Source organism: Phoenix dactylifera, chromosome 8 (genome assembly GCF_051530095.1).
Source record: "Phoenix dactylifera cultivar Ajwa chromosome 8, Ajwa_hap1_PhDact_Kaust_v1.1, whole genome shotgun sequence".
NCBI classification, from domain to species: Eukaryota; Viridiplantae; Streptophyta; class Magnoliopsida; order Arecales; family Arecaceae; genus Phoenix; species Phoenix dactylifera.
This window is the reverse complement of record NC_143197.1, coordinates 22,767,857-22,781,428: the sequence shown is the minus strand read 5'-3', so window position 1 is coordinate 22,781,428 and position 13,572 is coordinate 22,767,857. Positions and strand designations below refer to the sequence as shown.

The following is a 13,572-nucleotide window of genomic DNA, read 5'->3' as shown; positions in this document are numbered from 1 at the left end:
ATTCAATTCATCACTCTTTGTAACGGCAAGTTTCACTATTAGTTTTTTTTTTCCCTTTTTAATCCATTCTTTCTAACTAGAATATATAAGATGGGTTATATATAGGACATCAATCTTTTTAATTATTTAGAATAGTGAATTTGAATAATTTCGTTTCAACTAAGTTATAGGAACCTCGACAACCTTCACACCAATGTATCAGTTAAAAACCTTCTGTCATGGACAAACCCACTTAACTGCTGAGCTCCTTATTTAGAAAATCTAGATTGTTATAAAAAACTTAGGTTAATAGAAGATACTGTAGGGCTCCTATTATGTGCACATAAAAAATTTCTCACCTCCATTGATCTAGGACGGGCAAGTTAAATATTCAACTATTTTCCGCGCAATTTCTATGATTTACACCAATCCTCTCATGCCATGCGACAGGAGAACATTTTTGTTTGCATAAAATGATAGCTCCCTAGTGTTAGTCCTTATTAAAAGGAAATAAACAAGAAAAAAATGCTTAAAGGCACCAATTATGGGCATAAAATAAGTTCATTAAACTGACAAATACTTATTTGACAATAAGTTCATTAACTGGTCCCATTGTGTGAGTGGCAACTCATGAGCTGTACCAATCCTCTTGTACTATATAACAACAATTTGTGTGCATAACTGCATATAATAAACAAAGTTCAGCTTCTACCAAGTTTGTTTTTAGTGCAATAATTTAAGCCCATGTATGACTTTTGTGTGTCTATCAATTCCCTCAGGGTTGGATGCACCACAAGAGGGCACATGAAGATCGCTACGTGACTCCTGGGTGGGCGGGTAGGTGTCGGTTGGGATTTTGGCGTTCGGTTGGATTCGGTAACTTCCCCTCAGTCCATCATCTAAATCGTTGCGATGTTGGAGTCCAATAATACCATGAAACAACCAGCCCTGACCCCTCTACAATTTGTCCTTTCGCGGCCTCTCTTCCACCCATCAATTTTTCTCTTTCTCTCTCTCCTCTTTTCTTTACCCTCTCTCCATGAATGAAAGGGTTTTGGTGGGGTTTATATATATATATATATATATATATATATATATACACCCAAATAGAGATATAGAGAGGAGAAGAGAGAAAATAAGAGATAAAAAGATAGAAGAGGAAATGGGTTTGGACAGAAAGAAAGAAGAAGAGATGAAGCAAGGTTTGGCGTCTTGATACTGAACGTTGTACCGGTACCACACTAGTATAATATTGATACGGTACAGTACGGAATTTTTTTATGCATCGAGTTTCGGTACATCACTCGTGCATGGTTTCGGTACCGAATCGGTAAAGTACGATATGCTACATATCGTCCGGTTCGGGTTAGTACAGCATATCTCGAGATGGAGCCAATTTTGGTGGAGAAATCTCAAAGGTTTTGCATGTTCCCAATCAGTGTAAGTAACTCTGGAAGATGTACAAGAAGGCTTGAGCCAGTTTTTGGACTGGTGAATTCTTTCTCTTTTCCCGCTTTCTGGTAGAATTTAGTTTCTCCAAGTTTGTTGGATTTTTTTGAATGAATTCTCTTTATTTTGTTGTTTGTTTGTTCTGTTTTTATTTGAAAGTCTATATTATTGAAAAATTATAGTTGGGTTTTTTTGAATTCTTGCCTGAATTTGATTTATATTTTTTTCGCTTTGGTTTATGGTGTTTTCTCTATTTTCTATTAGTTTCTAAATGTGTCGATTGTGTCTCCGGCCTTCCAGGAATTTTTCTAGTGGGAGTGGGCTTACTTTTCTTTTTATGACACCAAATTAGTTTTTTCACTTATATTTGCCATCATAAATCATTGTAGATTGATAGCTTGTTATTTAATTATTCATCATTATGCAATAATTCTATTTTAGCCTTTTTATTTTTTCTTTTGCAATTTTGTTTATGCATTTACCCACTTTTTTCATTGGAGTGTTTTTGTATTAATTTTATTTTTAGTGCTCCTTGTTATTTTTCTTGAGCTTCTTGGATGCTCACTTTCTAGTGATACGAAATTTCCCTCTATTATATTTTCTTAAATCCTTTTGGTTGAAAATGCTTCCTCTGTTTCTCCTGAATTTTTTGGTGTATATTGTATTGCTTGTGGTATTGTAACATTGTTTCTTCAGTAACTCTCTCCCTCTCTCTAAAGTTCAAGCAAGTGCTTTTTTATCTTTCATTATCTTACATGATGATTATTCAGCTTTTTCAATGTTTCTGAAATTTGGATTGAGTTTTTTTTTAAAAAAAAATATCATTTTTTTTTGTTTTGGTTGCTCAAATGTATTCAACCAAGGGACATTCCTCATCATGATTAGGATTTTTTTTTCCATGGTCATCATTGGCTGCTCATATGCAATGTGTGTTTTCTAGTTGCTTTCCTAAGCCAAAATTTGAGGCTTTCAGTCATATTTCTTTAAATATAAAATTAAGTTTTTAGGATGAATAGGGTTGCTAAAGAAAGAGGGTTGCCAACATTGACTACAAAATGAGCACATAAATTATGAATTTTGAAAATATTACTTGAAATAAAACATTTCCAATTTAGACTTTAATACAAATTTAATCACCATTTGCTTGTTTGAAATGCATATGAACTTGCATGGAATTGTGATTTCTTTTTGGTTCCCTTAATTCCACCCTAAGCGTCATATAAATTATGCTACAAAAGGTAGTCCATTTTTTGCCCCTCTTATATCCTTTATGCTTATCTGAATTTGATTGGATTCATGTTGGGGTAAATTCAAATATATGTCTGAAAAAATATTTTAATTTCAAAATTCTTGATAAATGTTATAGTAAATCTAATCTAGATAGTACTTTGCAAGTAAGGTCCCCCTTTTCTATTGATCTCATTTGTGGGCACTGAGCTTGCCGCTACTAGAAATCACTTAAGGTGTCATGTTCTTGTTCGGATCTCTATGACCTTCTGCATAAGATATTGGTCCTTTCTTATGAGCCTAAATTAGTAGATCAACTTATTATCTGATGTTGTTCAAGTTATGCGATCATTTTATATCATTCTATAATGTATGTTCTCATTCATACCGGCCTGACAATGAATTTGTGGAATTGCAGCTGAGGAAGTTGACCTTTCATATGATCAAGTACCGGTCGCTGGAATAGTTCCACCAAAACATTAGAAGAGGGTCACTTGCTACAGAAGGAAATTGAGCACTCAAAAGTCATAAGGCTTGGATTTTGGCAAAGGTAGTTTTTGTTTGATGACCTTGAGTTCATGCTTCTGAATATACACAGCAATGGCATCCCTGACTCTGTCAGCAGAATTTTCGAATGTCAGTGGCTGGTAAGTTATTGGATAAGAATGATGATGCAGCTGCAGAGGGCCAAGAGAAGGAAGTGGTCAATTCCAATGAAAATGAGGACAATATCGGAGTCAAAGCTTCGGCATCTCAAGGTTCACTAGGAGTAGGAACTGAAATGATAGCTATCAGATATAGAGCCAGGATTTAAGCATCAGCAACACATTTACTGCCCCGTTCACTTCACATTATCTAATAAGCAGGGTCATCTGCTAAATGTGGCTTGACATGATCTCTTTTAGAATTATACACACTCTGTAGCAAAAGCATATGTGATATCTTAAACACTGAGTACTCTGTTCAAACTTCAGAGTATTTCAGATTTCCAGTCATCAGTTTATCTTCTCGTGCCTTCGATTCTGCAAAATTCTGAATTTGCCATCGACATGTTGCATAATGAAATGTCATCTTACGAGCAGTTGGATTTGAGAATGTTTGGAGGAAAGATGTGGAACTGGATATCTTATGCCTCATGAGTTGGGGAAACAGGATGAATCATACCCATGAATGACTGCATGATTTCTTCTGCATGTTTTATATGAATTATTGGACTGATCTAGTTTCTCTGTAATGGTGTCAGACCTCACTAATTTAATCCTTATACAGAGTGGTTCTTTGCGAGCTTCGTAGTGAAGCCCCAGCCTGGGATTAAGCTTGGCTGGCAGAAAGATTGATTGCCATGCTTTATGAATTTACTGGAGTTTCCAGCAACGGAAATCATAAACAGTGGTGTAAAGGCCAACTGATTCATGGACTAAATACATTGGCCTAACAGCTAAGCATCCATTGCCATTTTCCCTTTATATCTTGAACCAGAAACCATAGCATCTGCAGTGTCATGTGCACTTGCAGCAGGCAAACCTGCACTGCAAGTCTCCAATGCAAGCCTGCAACAACTTTCTGGCTGCATAAATGGGAATACTTAGCACTCCAAATCCTCAGACCAGTATCCCAGGATTATGATCCCAGCGGCAATCCCAGAGTCCGGTGTCATCTCAATTAACCTATCAGTTGTTAAGTTGGCAGGCTTCAACTGCACAGTGTCCATCAAGCATTGCTCTTCACAAGAAGATTTGCATGACCAAAGTGGAAGTGCTTATGAGAATGTTCAGGTTGTCGCAATGGGGTTAAAAACAGAAGAAAATGTATCAGCAAGCATAATATATTAGCTAGCTGTCCTTCAGAAAAAAAAGAAGGAATGATTTGAGAAAGCAGGTCTCATATATCAAAATCTCTTCTATAGATTCATTGACTCGCTCTTTTGCTAATCAGATGAAGTCGATTCATGTCACCTAAGTGGAAATGCATATAAAAATATTGAGGTTGTAGAAATGGGGAAAAAAGAAGGTAGCGATGACATAGTATTTTTTAGGTATTCAAGACTTCAAATATATTTCTGCAATCCCAAGGACCAAGAACAATGCAAGAAAAATGTAGATGTTTAAAAATGACATAGATATGTTGGTGCAAGAATTAAGCACAAGCATCAAAAAACTTCATTACAAACTTCAAGTGGAATCAACATTTGCTTTTAGTGCACAATTTTGTCGTGCCATTAGTGACGAACCATGAATATAACAGGCAAGTCTGCCTCGACTATCAAGTATCAACCACCACGGGCTTCTCTCCTTGTGGCATCATGAAGAATATCGATGTCCACCCCATCAGGAGGGAGTTGGACATATCTCACTACTGATCCTCTGATAAAACAGTTCCTTACCGATGACTGCAAAATAACAGGCACAGCAGAAAACATTTAAATTCTGCAAACTTCAAAATAACATAAGACCTTCAAAATTTGATAAATAATGAAAGCATGGGAAGCAGTCTTCTCAATATGAAATTGTACAAGTTTGACTAGCAAAGCATGAGAAGCAATGCATTGATGCGCAAAAGCGCAATGATCTATGCTATGTTAGTAAAAGAAAAGCTTCAATCTTATAGAGACTTGAGACATGACCCAATTGTACATATTCATCATTCCATATGATTGATTTGACAATGAAGGATGAGGAAACCATGTCTCGAAGCAATAGACAGTAATATAGATTCCTTTTTAATGATGAAAAAATGCTATATACCTTGTGGATCAAATAATATAAATACAATGGAAAGTGTTCAGAATACCGTGGTGGTTTTAGTCAAAGAAAGCATCAATAGTTGGCAGTTATGGAACAAAAACATGATGTAAGAGTGTAGCTCTGACTTTGCAGCATTCCCTTTTTTGGGCAGAGTACAGAATAACTTATAGCAGAAGACAACAGCAAAAAGAACCAGTTAGCCAAAATAGATAAAGATAAACCTCTACACTGAAAGCGGTCAAGGTACATAGCCAGGACCGAACCATACAAAATTTAGGACCAGCACAATGGTCAGACATATCATTGATGTGACATTGACAAAATCAATTATGTTCTCTCTTCTACTTACATAGAAAAAAGATTAGCCATAATGATCAAGCAAATGTTTAATGATCACATGGTTGTTGACAATGTGTTCCTCAGTAAAGAATGCAGCTTCAACAAAGTGAATGCAACAATTGATTATTTAAAAGGATTAGTATGGAAGTGGGATAATTGCCATTTAAAAAATAAAACTTAGTAAGCTTTCTCCCATCAACCTGGGTTTGGTCTTATAAATTAAGTACATCCGCAAGGCTCAATAAAGCTCTGAACAATAAATACAATAGACCTGGAACCAATGCCAAGAATACTTCAGCACCAACCAACCCCTCCCTCCACCAACCCCACCTGCCCTACCCCCCCCCCCCCCCCCCCCCAAAAAAAAAGGGCAGGGGGCACACAATCTAGAAATGTTCAGCACCAAAATCCCAAGAAGTTGATGGGTTCCTTACAAGCCAAACTATAGTCCTCAATCTGGCGAATCTAGGTACCTGATCCCATACCAAGACCATCTTGGTACAATGTCGGTACACCTGGTACAAGGATCAGTCTAGTATACTAATACTCGATACGCCCTTGTTCCGCGTATTGGTTTAGTACTGATATGGTAAGATATACCCCGTATGCACCTATATGGACGGGTATGGTGTACCATGGGGGCAGCAAATCAAATGCTTTTTCCAGCATTCTCCCAATAGTCTGTAGTGCCTCTGTAATAACCCCAAATTTTTTTTTTATATATAAAAAGGGATAGAATAGTCCTTTAAAATTGATATAAGGGGTAAAATTGGAAGGAATCAAAAGATAATGACATAGTTGTAGATGCATTGAAGTGGTAAGGGTAAAATTGGAAGGAATCAAAAGTTAATGGCATAACGGTAGATATGTTGAAGTGTTAGGGGCAAAATGGGAATTTAATAATATTAAACAAAGGGTGAATAGTGTTTTGATGTGATTTAATTGGGGGGTTTGCTGTGGCTTTTGGATGGAAACCGAGAGAGAGTCACAGGGGAGTCTCAGACGGACAGAGAGGAAGAAAAAGAAGGAGAGGAAAGGAAAGGAAGAAAGGAAGAGGAAAGGAAAGGAAGAAAGGAAGAGGAAGGAGATCCCGGTTGCATTTCTAGCTGAAGGGAAAAACGTAGATCTCCTTCCCCTCTACGCAAGGACCTCGATTTCCAAAAAGAAAAAGGTAAATATCCATCTCTATCTAGTCTTTTGATGACATTAGGCTATACAAAGGGTGGATATAGTCTAGAGGGGTCGGATAAGGGTTGTAGAGGTGGTTAAAAGAAGAAGAATCGGATTTTGACAAATTTTTCCGGCACTACGGAAAAACTGTGTCGAAGTCCCAACTTCGGCGAATTATTTAGGGGGTCAAACGGCCTCCGATGATGATGCATGTTATCTCTTTGGAATCCTCTATGAGTGTAGAATGTTAGGTAAAAATTTCATCAAATTTGGAGTCCTGAAAGTGGATCAAAACCGGGATGAAGTAACCCACTGTCAGTTCGGGTTACTGTTCATCCGGGTGGGAAAATAAGAAATTTTATGCCAAAATAGGGTATTAAGCCTAGATTAGGCTAAGGGAGACCTTGTACTCGTGCAAGGGAGTCCCTAATACACATAAATGATGAGTTAATTAATAGAAAAAGAAAAAGAGAAAGAAAAGAAAATATTTAGGGAACGGGGAAGTTGAATCAATTAAAGTTCCCTATGTTATAATTGGCACGTAGATTATAGCCCTTGATACAAGACTAAATGTATTGTAAATGCATGTCACAGTTGGGCAAGAAGCTAGGGAACAAGAGGAAGAAGTTCCCCACTGCCTGCTGTAGATTTTTGGAGGCGTATCAGGGCTGTGCCAGATTGACAGGTGAGTGGGAGTCATGTACTTTGCACCATGAGCTTCCTTAATTCATTTTCATGAATGTCGCCAAGTGTGAATTGATTCCACTTGAGCATATTGATTGATATTGTAGTAGATTCCTTTATAATCTTGATTCTCCATGCTTGATTATTCTGTACATGCATTTGAGGAAACATTGAGAGGAATTACGAGGGGTTTATGAGTAATTAAATTGGATATGAATTGTGAAATGACTTCTTTTGTAAATTGATTTCATTTCCTCTATTTCAAAGACTTATGAGTGGTAGCCTTGATTATACTCTTTATGAGTAATTAAATTGGATCTGAATTATGAAATGACTTCTTTTGTAAATTGATTTCATTTTCTCTATTTCAAAAACTTGTAAGTGGTAACCTTGATTATACTCTTTATGAGTAATTAAATTGGATCTGAATTGTGAAATGACTTCTTTTGTAAATTGATTTCATTTCCTCTATTTCAAAGACTTGTAAGTGGTATATTGAGTTGCATTGCACACCCTTGACCCCTCACTCCCAAACCTGATGTTAGTTTATGATTGGGTCGGAGTCGAGTGAGTGGTAGTCTTAATTATGCTCCTTTTAGTAGAGTATTGGGAGGGTGCATTATGGCATTCATGCATGGCTTGACAGTATCTGCAGGACACCTATAGTCGATGGGGTTGAACATCGGCCTTTGTGCACATAGTAGCCTTCTGGGTGGGCGGAGCCCAGTCCCTTCCTAGGGGGGACACGGCCCTAGGCGTAGGATCGGCCGGTCCTACGACTTATATTCTGCTTGCCGCCGGGCATAGTAAGACCCCGCGAGGTGCAGTATGGCTTTCCGCGGATGTAGAATTCCCGCGAGGTGCCGTTTAGTATGTAGATGTGAGATGGATTTCTGTTCTGGATACTGGCTTGCATTTATATTATCAGTATGGTGTCTTATTCTGCATATGCATGTGACAGTAGGGAGTTGTTGCTGGTTCGCCTGGGGCGTAAAACCCACCTCCTGATAGCTGTCTAGCATTTATGTTATCGGTATGGTGTCTTATCCTGCATATGCATGTGACAGTAGGGAGTTGTTGCTGGTTCGCCTGGGGCGTAAAACCCACCTCCCGACAGCTGTCTAGTGATGATTTACATATTGGTGTGGTGTCATATTCGATGTATGCATATGGCAGTAGGGAGTTGTTGCTGGTTCGCCTGGGGCGTAAAACCCACCTCCCGATAGCTGTCTTGTTGATGATTCAGCCTATTGACACCTGATTTATATAATTCAGTACTATGACCTGTTGAGCATATTCATGAGTAGCATATATGTTGACTTGATTATTCCATATATGCTTCAGATGAGTTGATATTGATTGTGGTGATATTGATGACTTACTCCATATTCTCTATGTTGAGATCATGTTCATCTTATTATTGATCTTGAGATTTCACCTCGAGCCATGATTATATCTGGTCTCATGTGCATAGTACTCTCTACTCCACTCACTGAGTATTTATATACTCACTCCCCAGTTTGGTGTTTTTGATTGCAGGGCAGGTATTGTATAGAGAAGAGCAGGATTAGTGGTTGCCTGCTAGCTGTGCCGCTCCATAGTATAGTATAGTATAATGTAAATAGAGGTTTATACCTTTTGGTGTATTATAAACCTTCTATTGTATATAGTGCATAGTTACAGTCATAGATCCTGTTGTGGATATGGGTTTGACCATGGATGGAATGGGAACCAGATTTTTATACAGTTGAGTTATATGCCTGTGATGATGTATTGATATATATTGTCCAGGTTCGTTATGTGACAGGTTATGTGATTGCTGCTCTGACAGGTAGCGTTGTTGTATGTAATGAGATAATCCTGACAGGTCACCATAGGAAAGGTGATCATTTTGTGCATGCATCATGCCAAAATTTTCAAAATTTATTGATGATTGATAGGTAGTAGGGTTCTACGTGGTGGCTGGTGGCCTTATGCCTACCCGCACCCTAGGACCGTCGCGACGGCCCGCCGGGAACGGGGCGGGGGTCGTGACAGCCTCATTGCAGAATATTAGATCCCCTAGTTTAGCTTCCTCTTCAAAGTGATACAAAAGAGACAGAACCATCTAGCATACAAAGCTACAGCTTCTCTTGAGGTACTATTAACGTCACAGTTTTTGCATTAAGAAATAAACTTTTGAAGTTACATTAATGTCATTTAACAACACCATCCAACAAAAACACATCAAAGGATCTGGCCTTAAAATCTTTACACTAGAACCATTCCAAAGATCAATGATTTTCAAGAGTTTTTTATTCTCTTTATAACGTCAATTATCAGACCACATTAGCAAAATTTCTGCTTCATTGAGAGTGATATGATGGTTTGGGGCAATGATATAATGTGGCAATGATACAATACATATATGTATTTTGGCTACCACCTAGGCCCACTGGACCTAAACCAAAACACTAGCCACATGGGCAAATTTTATTGGAAGACTAGGTAAATTGAAAAGGCAGAGTATGACCAGTGGAATAGACAGATCTGAGATCAAAACTGAATGAAAGGTAAATGAGGAAGTTTAGTGGATTAAAGTGAGGAAACAAACGAAAAGAAAGGCCTTGTTCCATTTTTCCTCTCCTTCCTCCATTTTTTGGTCATTGTATAAAAATTAGACTCATAAAGACGGTAATCTCCACTCTCATATACAAGAAGCTATTTGTAGCCAAATAGTACAGGATTCCTTACTTTAAGAAGCTACACCAACTATGGCTTGCTATAGTTCATCCTATATGTACGCTATTTATTTATTCCATGATACATAAGTAGTATTTTATTTTTTTCAGGGGTAAAGGAGGGCAGTGCCCACCAAAATTTATTAAGGAAGAGGAAGGTAAAAGAATTAGAAGTGGAGGAGATACAGAAATCAGAAGAAAGGGTAGAAAAAAGAAATAAGGAAAACAGAGGAAGTAACAAAACAAACAAGGAACAACAGCTTCTGCCTATCATTGATTCAATCCCGAGATTCAGAAGCAAATAGTAGGAGATCAAGAACTTGATTCCAGATGAGATCTGAGGCATTGTTGTGCTTCGCATTTCCAAGTAGCTGCCATTTTTTCATTAGGACTAATGCATTGTACAAAACAGCCTTCCAATTGCATCCTTTCTGGAGAAAAATTCTTTGATTTCTCTCTTTCCAAGCCCTCCAACATATTGCAGCTGTTAACTGATCCCAACTAAGCCTTATCATTTTCTTGATTCTCGTCCTTCTCCGAACTTAGTGCTCTTTTTCACTTGCAACATAGATGCAGAGAAACAGTAATTTGCTAACTCTGGGTCCCAAGTTTCTCATGAGGACATCCATAAGTAAACTTTTGATCATGTCACTTCCAGATTTCAAGTGCTAGACCATCTCAAAGGCCTCCTTTCTCTCAAGAAGAATAAGAGACATTAACACTTGTCTCCTTTAGTTTGCTATTGTAAGTCATTACACAAGTTTACTGATGCAGCAATAGGTACCTGAAAATATTTCAGTTCTCATTTATGTAGTAATACATGAAGACAGAATTTAATTGTAATATCCATCAATATATTTGTTTATATTTTTGTTTTTGTTGTTGAACTCCATATTTATATTGCTTCAACCATGTTTTTTTTTGTTCTTTTGCAATTGCAAATGTGGAAGAAGGCTGACCAAGGAAAGCAACACCTGTGGTGTATCAAGAATCATTATGCTTCTTTTCTATTTCTCGTTTTACATGATAAAAACAACTCTAATTCTCAAAAAGAAGGCATTGTAGTGGAATAAGCAAGACGTTACAAATGACTATCATCCTTGACTTAGGTGATGCTAATGGTGCTAGTTGACAAGTAAGAGAGTTGCCCAAAAAGGGGAAAGATAAAGAGCATTAGGAACAAAAAAATAGATGCATAACATCAAAGATTCACATACATGAAAATAAGAATTTTACTCCTATTGTCCTACATTCTACTACAACTACTAATATGTTCTCTTCTAAGCCCTACATTACCAGAAATCCAAATCCTCACAATTTCAGATTAGCCTCTTAATCCTTATCCATCACTTGTATCAAATTAAAGTTAAGTTGATCACTAAATCTAGTTTCTTCATATCCTACCACACAGCTTTTATGGGATCTTATCCCCCTCTTCGAGCATCCATTTGTATCTTCCCTCACACCCTTTAATCACATCCTGCCCTTGCTCCATAAAAGCCCTAACCTCATAAAACCCATCCCCCTTCCAATTCTTAATTTTTCTTCTAAGCTAATATTAGATTTGATGAGATTTTCCACCATAAAAGATGTAAATGGGCCTTTCCAATAGTTCGTAGAACATTATTCAACCTAACATAAGTTAATGCTAAATACTATATATTTACAAGTACTCAGCCATATTCTTGTACCCTTTCCTTTTCTTCTCTTTACTATTTTCAAGAACCTTATCTCCTGTAAACATAGATCATCTTTGCCAATCTGCTGGAACTTTCATCTTGCATAAACATTGATTTTCTCCACAGCAATCAATCCTAATGAAAAACGGATAAATCCTACCATCTTAAATATCCCTAAAGGAAGAAACACGAAGAACAACCATCCTGAGTCTTGACTAGCCAAATCACAACCCATAAAATCATAAAGCAAAAAAACTAATCCCGCTATCACTGTCCAAGCAAATCCAGACACAATTAATTTTCCCATCCTAAAGTTAGGTTTCTTTACAACCTTTAAAAGACTCCAAGCACAAGATCTAAATTATAACCTCAAACCCTAATTCTAAATCTGATCAACTCTATCTGCACCAAGTCTGTACCTTTTCGAGTACCCAACAATCCTAAACAACCAGTAAGCAAAGTTGTACATCTTGGAATCAGAAAAAAAAGTATAACGGATAATAAAAAGAAAAGGGGACAGAACGATACCATGTGGGGGTACTTATCTTGATCGACAACCCTAGTGTTCTCAAGCTTTATATTGAGGTACTGATCCACCGAATGGAGGATACCTCGCATGGCGAGGTCGTTCTTCAGCTCCACGGTCACTTCCTTCCCCACCAGCTCCTTGAAATACGAGAAGAAGAGCTGCAAAAGAAAGAAAGAGATCCGTTCGATAGAATGCCTCAGGGGAGGAATTTTTTGTTCACAAGTAAACAAGAGCACAAATAGTTTGAGCATACCATATTTGATGTCTCGAGAAAACTTGGAAAAAGGACACGCCTTAGTACTCTCCTCGACGCTCTCGGCACTCACGCGGCAGAGTTTGTGGAAGATGACAAGCTTCGATTTCCTAATAGTAGACCCCGAAAGTAATGATAGGAAAAGGATTATACTGTGGTTTTATAGACGGGGGTGGTGAGAAAGGGGTCCGGCTTTGGTGGGGTGCGCCCATAACTGTACCACCATCCACGGTGGGGAATGCAAGTATTAGACCTAAATCCGGTAAAACTCTATATCCATGTTAACTAATAAAACAAAACTTTGAAATATCAGATATTTGTTATACAATTTTGATGTATGGTTTCAGTATTCTTTTAGAATTATTCCATATATCTAAAATATTAGATCATGAGTGATGAGCAAATTTAAAATCGCACTAGGAAACCTTAGAGCTACCTGAGATGGCCCGATCTGGCCCGTCCCGATTCACTTAACTGGCTAGACCCAGTAGCGGCCTAGTTCAGCTGGACGGCATGTGCCGCACGAGTGAGGGAAGGAGTCTTCCTCCTCTTTGATATCTTTGGGATAGGGAGTCTTCCTCCTCTTCGATATTTCTAGAAAGAAGTTGGAGTCCTAGGGTTGTTGGGACTCTAGGGCCCTCTATAAAACAGCCTCTCCTTCCCTCCAAGGCACTCCCCCCATCAACCCCTCTTCTTTCTCTCTTTGTTTTTCCTCTTTCTTCCTATATTCGTCGTTTTCCTTTTATTGCGGCCGCCAGAATTTGAGGCCAGAGAACGCTGTTAGAGCCGAGGTAAAGCC

General features: G+C 37.9%; 1 protein-coding gene and 1 long non-coding RNA gene across 2 annotated transcripts; one reads left to right on the top strand and one right to left on the bottom strand.

Annotated features, from left to right (window-relative positions):
• Positions 1-4,739: 4,739 nt before the first annotated feature.
• On the bottom strand, positions 4,740-12,911 carry LOC103708021 (sm-like protein LSM2). Its single transcript, XM_008792774.6, has 3 exons — positions 12,774-12,911; positions 12,520-12,678; positions 4,740-5,044 (listed from the first exon to the last, which is right to left on the bottom strand). Exons 1-3 carry the CDS (start codon positions 12,774-12,776, stop codon positions 4,925-4,927), a joined length of 282 nt encoding a protein of 93 aa, XP_008790996.1. The 5' UTR covers positions 12,777-12,911; the 3' UTR covers positions 4,740-4,924.
• Positions 7,501-9,338, top strand: LOC149753039 (uncharacterized). Its single transcript, XR_016396236.1, has 2 exons — positions 7,501-7,593; positions 9,132-9,338. It is a non-coding gene; the product is annotated as an uncharacterized LOC149753039 (long non-coding RNA).
• Positions 12,912-13,572: the final 661 nt, after the last annotated feature.